The following is a 7,335-nucleotide window of genomic DNA, read 5'->3' on the forward strand; positions in this document are numbered from 1 at the left end:
ATTTGTTTATTTGTTCATATGTTGTCTGTACTGTTTTGTTAATAAAATCTACAAGTTAGGCGCATTTCACTTTACAAATGAAACTGTCTATGAGAAAAACTGACAGTAAAGTCCACATTGTTTATTTTTACCCATTTCGTGATTTTAAAAATGATTGACTAATGTATTGCATACAGAATCTATTCCATATTCTTTACACAACAAACTGTTGTACTACTTGAACATGTGACACTAACGTGGCCCCCCAGAGCCTCAGCTACTCCAAAAGCCAGGGCTGCAGCTGGTAATTTTATGAATTGATTAATTTAATTTTAAAACATTCCCTTGTGAAGCAGAATATCAACTAATGTGAGATGCAAGGTTGTACTTTATTATTTAGAGACCCTCCCTAGAAGAGGTATTGGCCGAGCACATAAAATGTGGTTAGATTTTCATTTTCTTCTAAATAGTTAATTATAATTTCTGGATGTCTCAAAACATTACAACAATAGGAATTCATGTAGATATATCTGCTGTTATAAAATATCTAGATTTTATCTGCTCAATATATATTATGATCATTAAAATAAGTATTGGAATCTATTTTTCGAATAAAAATAGCATCACTGCATTGTAAATATACAACCACTCATTTTTACTTCAGTACAAAATTGCCACGAATGTTAATAATCACTTATTAAATGAACTTTGATCCAGATGACCTGCAGCCCCTTTCCAGAATATAATGGGATCAAGCAGCTCATTGGGGAAGTCTCCCTAATAAATTAGAGTTCCATTAAAGGCAGGCAGTGTCATGCTAGAGGAAATCTGGCACCCAAAAAGTTCTCCTTAAATAACGGATCTATAATGCATTAGTATCCTAAATAATTTAATAACTATCCCTTACAGTTTCTAAAAGCCTATAAGTTGTAGCTAAAAGAAAGATTTCCTTTTATAAATCTAGACCGTGAATAGATTAATTGCACGTTCTTTAATGTTTTTATTTTGAATGTTGTCACCGGAAGTCTTGACTCCGGTTTGCCAAACTAAACTAGATTAGCCTCACGCATGCGCGCCACGTTAATCTATAGAAAACCATCACAACGCTCGGTGGGCATCTTGCGCTGGCCTGGTGTTCTGCAAATTATCATCGGCTGATTAACGGTGGGTTCACATACAGCTTCACAAACAGACATGAATGCTTCTTCTGTGCTTTTAGGTACAAACAATATAGAATTATTCATCGATTAAAACTGGACTATAGTCTAAACAAAGCCCGTTGGGTTTGTGATTTCTTTGAACGCACGGTCGTTTAGGACATTTTCCTGTTTTGTATTTATGCAGACAGCACCAGCAAATTTCGGTCTCCGCACTAAAGGTAAGTGATCGCATCCTCGCCATGGCATCCAGCGGATTTCTGCAGGCAGCGGTGCTCCTCCTGGCGGTCCAGCTCCTCTGTGTCGGTGCAGCTGAGGCGGATCAGGAGACCGGGACTGTCATTCCTGCCGAAAGTAGGTGGATTCACATATGAGCTTGGGCTTTTTCTGCCTGTTCTGTGCAGTTTGTTAATGGCTGTCAGGTGTAAATAGGTCTGCCACAGCGCTATTTTTACACTGTCAAGGTCCTCGCAGGGGTTTCTGAGTGGGAATAGGGTCATGTTAATTAGTAGATACATCACAAAATGAAACTGGGCCTGCACTGCTATTCTGAGACATATTTTATTATCTCTACTAGGTTTAACCAAGGAAGAGGCTTTAAGGAAAATACCTATAATTATGTTTTACAGCTGCTGTAGCTGATTTCTGAAAGCCTGTTCCTGTTTTCGACCCTTTTCACATGGAAAATCTGATCTGTTTTAACATTTATTCAGACTCTCTTTAAAGTATATTTACCCAATGAATGACAAGAAGGTCAGTTTTGAAATGAAGGGGGATATTTAGATTCTACCAAGAAAACAACCACCCTTCTTATTTTTAAATGATTTTCTTATTTCCAGGTCGCCCATGTGTAGACTGTCACGCATTTGAGTTCATGCAGAGGGCACTGCAAGATCTAAAGAAGACAGCTTTCAACCTTGATGCCAGGGTATGTCCCTCCCTGCTGGATGGTTCCCTCATGTCTTTGTGTGTTATTCCCTTTTCATGATTTTATTTTAGACATTCTTCATTTCACATGATATCAAAGTGTTAAATGGCCATGATGTACCAGTTGGTGAACAATGATGGTGATGATTTTACATGCATTGTTTTAGTGAGAGCTTTTATGCTAGGTTTAAATATTATTTATTTATGTCATACATTTTGTTTTATTATGTATAGTGTTTTTATGCTCATGTCTCTGTGTGTTGTGTTTCACCAAGATAAATATACTCCCAAGGAGTGTGACATATTTATTTGATTATTCAGCAAAGAGAAAAGAGGTCAACATTATTACACCGGGAGAAGTAATACAACAACTGTGATGTCTGTACAGTTTCCAGCTGCAGCTACTTTGCAGCCCCCATCAATGGTTAGATTTTAACGATTAAAGTCGAATATGTAAGAAAAAAAAAAGAGATAAATGCAGAGTGATAAGACACCATGTATGTTTCAAACTTCCAAAACGGTTCATCTGTTCATAACTATATATATATATACATATATATGTATAAATAACTAATTAGGAGAAATTACAGTTGGGATGTGTTGAGAAGTCACCTGAAAAAATATTATATCATTATGAACGCCCCTGTTATAAATACAATAGCTTCACATGTAACCCCTTTTAAAATAGCCAAGTATACATGTGTTTCTGAAATGTCTGTAATTAAATATTTATGTAAAAATTTCAGTTATTTATTGCTTTACAGATTACAAAGCCTTTTAAGGCTATTTAAATAAAATTCTTTAAAACATCCATCCATCCATTATCTATACCGCTTATTCCTGAATAGGGCGAAGGGAGGGCCTGGAGCTGACACTGGGCGAGAGGTGGGGTCCATCCTGGACAGGTCACCAGTCTATCACAGGGTTGACATGTAGACAAACAATCACACACAGTCACACTCACTCATAGGGGAAAATTAAAGTCATCAGTCAACCTAAGTTGCACGTCTTTGGACTGTGGGAGGAAGAGAACCCACCCAGGCACGGGGAGTTACTGTATTTAAAGAGTTTAACTTTACCTGATACACCATTTTCTCTTTAGCAGCCACTGAATGTGTTTACTGTATTTATTATTATTATTATTACAAATCATCAGTATGCCTTTGTATTAAGTGTTATAACATTTTCCATGTTAATTTGGAAACAAAAATCATTTTTCTATATTTTATTCACAGTATCCAGCTCTGGTACACACACAGAAAAGCCTCCCTCTTTGTGCAAACTTTGCCTGGTTAGGGGTTGCATAATTTTAATATTGCAGAGAAACACTGGGAAACTATTCTAATTCAGATGCAGAAAACCAAATATCTGATCTTGTATTACAAATGAACTGTTCATGCCAATTTTTGAAACGGTTGCCCTCAAAAATACTGGACGATGGCCCTGAGTTCAGCTGATGTTTAATGCAGGAACGTTTTCATTTTGTCTGTTGCAGACAGAGACGCTGGTGCTGAGGGTGGAGAGGAGGGCTCTGTGCGACTGTATGCCCACCAACTCACTGCGCTGAGCTCTGCACTCTGTAACTGAGGACAGTTCCACCTGTCGTTACACTGAAAACAACACTTTCCAAACCTCTGCTCATGTACAGCAACTCTCAATAGGCACTTTACTTTCTTTTCTGTCATATCACCGTTGCGTGAAGCTTTGATTTCAAATCACGCATCATAAGGTACTTTATTGTTTTGCCTTATTCAACGATTTTTATACCACTGATGTGAACTTAGTGTGTCCTCATCATCACAGGATTTGGGTTAGTTCTCATCTGTCTCCTATGAAGCATAAACTTTATTTTGTACTTTTTAGTATTTGACTGTATAATGTAGATACAAGAGAAAGCATCAGTAAATTTGCTTTTTTGAATATGTTGTATGAAGTTAATATTCACTACAACCATACACTTCAAACTGTAGCAGCACGTGGGATTTATTTAACTGCTCAAAATATAACAGTTTTAATAAGTTCTTTTAATTATCCTTATGAATCAGCAAAATTTCACTGATTAAAATTAACTCATTTGCAGCTCTTCTGAAAAAAGTTTGGGTAACTTATTAAAGAAGTTATTTTATTTGTAACTACCATTAGGTTTTTTCTGTGTGTGTCTGGGGGTAAAGAAATGTCCAACAGAAAAAAAAAAATGAAATTTTACAGATAATATTTTCAGGGTTTTTTAAAGGCAGAAAAAGCATACTTGTCAGTCTTGACTTAGCACAGCACTGTAGCATGAATATACAGCACTTTCTGTTAACCTACTGTTCATATAGATTGTATGTATAGATTATGTATATGTACATGTAATGCAGGTGTTTACAGACTTTGTCTTCTCTGTCTGACAAAGGTGTATGCACGAGTAGTGATAAAAGATATAGTATCAAATGAACTGGAAGATGAATAGAGGAATGCAAGCTGCAGCAAGAGGCAGGTAGAAACAGTTGTCTTATTGTTGCTTGTTCTAGAACAGTGTACATTTATTGTCTTCATGTTGTACCTATCAATAAAATCAGTGAATGATCTGAGTGCTTTTATTTATGTCTTTTTTCTCATGGGATGGTAATCTGTAAAAGAAGCACTGTGTAGGTCTGGACAGCGATTTGTTGTGGTCACGGTCCAGGTGTAGGTGAAGCATGCGGCTCAGTTTGTCTGTTGTCTTTTGATTCATCAGTGAATTGTTTGGTTCATACAATGTAAAAAACAGTAAAACAATAAAACGTAATACAACACCAGAGAATCAGCAAACATTCATATTTGAAAAGATGAAAAAATAATCGCCATTTCTGATAACTACTCAGTCATGTGATATATATATTTTATATAGCAAATAACAAATATTCTCTTGTTCAAACTTCTCAAATGTGAGGATTTGCTGTTCTAAATGGAAAATCTTTGAGTTTTGGTTGAAAGACATTTGACAATGCTGTGGAAAATTATGATGAGCAGTTTTCACTCTTTGACATTTTTGAATAAAACATGCATCCATTAAATAAATCTGACAGATGAATCAATAGTTGCAACCCTAAAGGAAAATCACCTCAGTCAAATGTAGATTTTGCAGTTGTCTTGGGCCATTTCCAGTGTTTAAAGAGCTAATATGAATTTGGGAAAGGGGGCACACACACACACACACACCTCTTTTAGGGATTACAGCACAGGAGAAAGAAAACCTACCAGATCCTTATGTAGACCAGCAGGAGGAGCCCTAAGTGAAGACATGCAGCCAGCTGTGTCACAGTGATGCAGCAGTACTTTCCACACTCTCTGCTTCTCTCAGGGCTGTAAATGCAGATGGTGAAAGCACTGCAAATAGATACAGAATAAGAACTAAGGAGCTACATTAGAGTCACCCAGTCTCAGCCCAGTCACCTCCATGTAAGGTGCTGTCAGCACTACCTTATACTGCACCACAGCACACAACCACAGGCGACCCCATGAGGCAGCTTTAACCCTCCAGGCTTTTACTAGGAGGGACACAGTGGGCTGAGTATGCACGGACATTGAGTATATACTGAGTCACTCTGAAAAAACATGTTCTCAGGCAGCCTTCACTTTCTTGGTCACTCTCCTCTCTCGCCATCTTGCTTTTTTGCAACCAGATTCTGCAGAGTAGCAACCAGAAGTGGAGTGACAGCATCAGATGTCCAATCAATGTGTCAAATCAACTGAGATCTTTATATCATAAAACAACTTATTAAAAAAAAACTTACCAGAAAATAACCATACACATTAGCTACCAAAAAGTACAGAAGTGACCTCTAGGAAAAATGTATCTGGTTTGAACTTTGAGTTTAATTTGGCTCATGTCCCATCCACTAACATGGAGAGGCAGGATTTATGACCTATACTGAAACCAGCCACCAGGGGGTGATCGAGTCACGGTGGCTTCACTTCTGGGAGCTGTCATGGCGTCTGTTTGTTCTACAGTCCATGATCTGAACTGTTAATTCATCACTCTCTTTGCTATGTACTTAAGCCATTTACCCACTGATTTTTAGCAAACTGATCAGACTTGTCACAGGACACATTCACAACACCATGATATTTTTCTGTGTCCCATGAGAGCATATCCAGATAAAGACGGCTATGTGAGACCAAGATTAAAATATACTGTAGTATATAAACATAAAATGCTGCTTTGTAGTTTTGTATTGTATTATAAATAGTGGGAAAACACAGAAAAAAGCACAAATACACTGACACCATAAGACAATGCTCAAAGGGTATTTATTATCATCATAAGTGAGGTGATCATAACAAAGATCAGGTGTTGATTATGCTGACATTTCCATTCTTCATTTACATGTGAACAACAAACATCTGTCCTCCGTATGCTCGATTGACAGGACCCCATTCCCAAAATGTGTCAGGTTCATCGCATCATTTCCCAGGGCTCTCACATTCCGTCCCTCACCTTCAAAGTCAACATATAACACACCACACTGCTTCAAATATTACCAAATATTATTTTCTTACCTTTAGTCACACACACACAATTTCACTGTCAAACAGACACAACATAACAATACTCATTAAATAACTATATAATATAATACATAAATATGAAAATGAGGAAAGAAATAAAATGAGTATTTAGCTACAGTAACTTGCAAGACGTCCCAGTCATCTTTATATCTCAGCCATTATTGTCAAAACTTTGTTGACTATAAGGAAAGTAAATGCCTTTTTGAATAAAATAATATTTCGCTGTTTTATGATAAGCTAGGATCAGTGAACACTGTCCAAAAAAGTATGATAGTTCCATCCATTTGACTAAATACTGTAGCTGATTTGCCAAGTAGTAATATTGGAAATTTGGCGCTTTAGGGCACCTAATGATTTCTTCTTTCAGAGTGTACATAGAGAAATTTTAGGTTTCTTGTTTTTCCAATAAAATTGTGAGGTTATAGAAACAAATGATTTAAACCATTTATCTGTGGGTGTTGTGGGAAGCATTGTTTAAACAGGTAGTTAATTTGAAGTGCATCACACACACCACATCACATTTGATCACATTGTTACCTGTGGGTGTTTCAGGTGAAGCATCACTGTCTGGTACTGGTGCTGCACCGATCACAGCCACAAAAGCAAAGACCAGGAACACAATATTCATTTTCTGAAAGAAAAGCACCAAAAGTTACAAAAACACCAACAAGTGTTCTGAGTATTTACTAACTGATACTTATGGGTCTGTGTACAGAGAAATAAGGGTTTTGTACTCACC

General features: G+C 37.0%; 1 protein-coding gene and 1 long non-coding RNA gene across 2 annotated transcripts; one reads left to right on the plus strand and one right to left on the minus strand.

Annotated features, from left to right (window-relative positions):
* Positions 1–791: 791 nt before the first annotated feature.
* nicol1 (NELL2 interacting cell ontogeny regulator 1) lies at positions 792–4,816 on the plus strand. Its single transcript, XM_020619675.1, has 4 exons — positions 792–1,143; positions 1,324–1,490; positions 1,976–2,064; positions 3,559–4,816. The coding sequence occupies exons 2-4, from the start codon at positions 1,379–1,381 to the stop codon at positions 3,628–3,630; spliced, it is 273 nt and encodes a 90-aa protein (XP_020475331.1). The 5' UTR covers positions 792–1,143; positions 1,324–1,378; the 3' UTR covers positions 3,631–4,816.
* Positions 4,817–6,319: 1,503 nt separating this feature from the next.
* On the minus strand, positions 6,320–7,328 carry LOC109971470 (uncharacterized). Its single transcript, XR_002276554.1, has 2 exons — positions 7,134–7,328; positions 6,320–6,525 (listed from the first exon to the last, which is right to left on the minus strand). It is a non-coding gene; the product is annotated as an uncharacterized LOC109971470 (long non-coding RNA).
* Positions 7,329–7,335: the final 7 nt, after the last annotated feature.

The sequence above is a fragment of the Monopterus albus genome, unplaced genomic scaffold (genome assembly GCF_001952655.1).
Source record: "Monopterus albus unplaced genomic scaffold, M_albus_1.0 scaffold225.1, whole genome shotgun sequence".
NCBI lineage: Eukaryota > Metazoa > Chordata > Actinopteri > Synbranchiformes > Synbranchidae > Monopterus > Monopterus albus.

Excerpts from the sequence above, each read along its gene's own strand:
- nicol1 (XM_020619675.1), top strand. The coding sequence starts at position 1,379 with ATGGCATCCAGCGGATTTCTGCAGGCAGCGGTGCTCCTCCTGGCGGTC. Across the intron at positions 1,491-1,975 it reads GACTGTCATTCCTGCCGAAA|GTCGCCCATGTGTAGACTGT; the intron begins GTAGGTGGATTC and ends TCTTATTTCCAG. Across the intron at positions 2,065-3,558 it reads CTTTCAACCTTGATGCCAGG|ACAGAGACGCTGGTGCTGAG; the intron begins GTATGTCCCTCC and ends TGTCTGTTGCAG.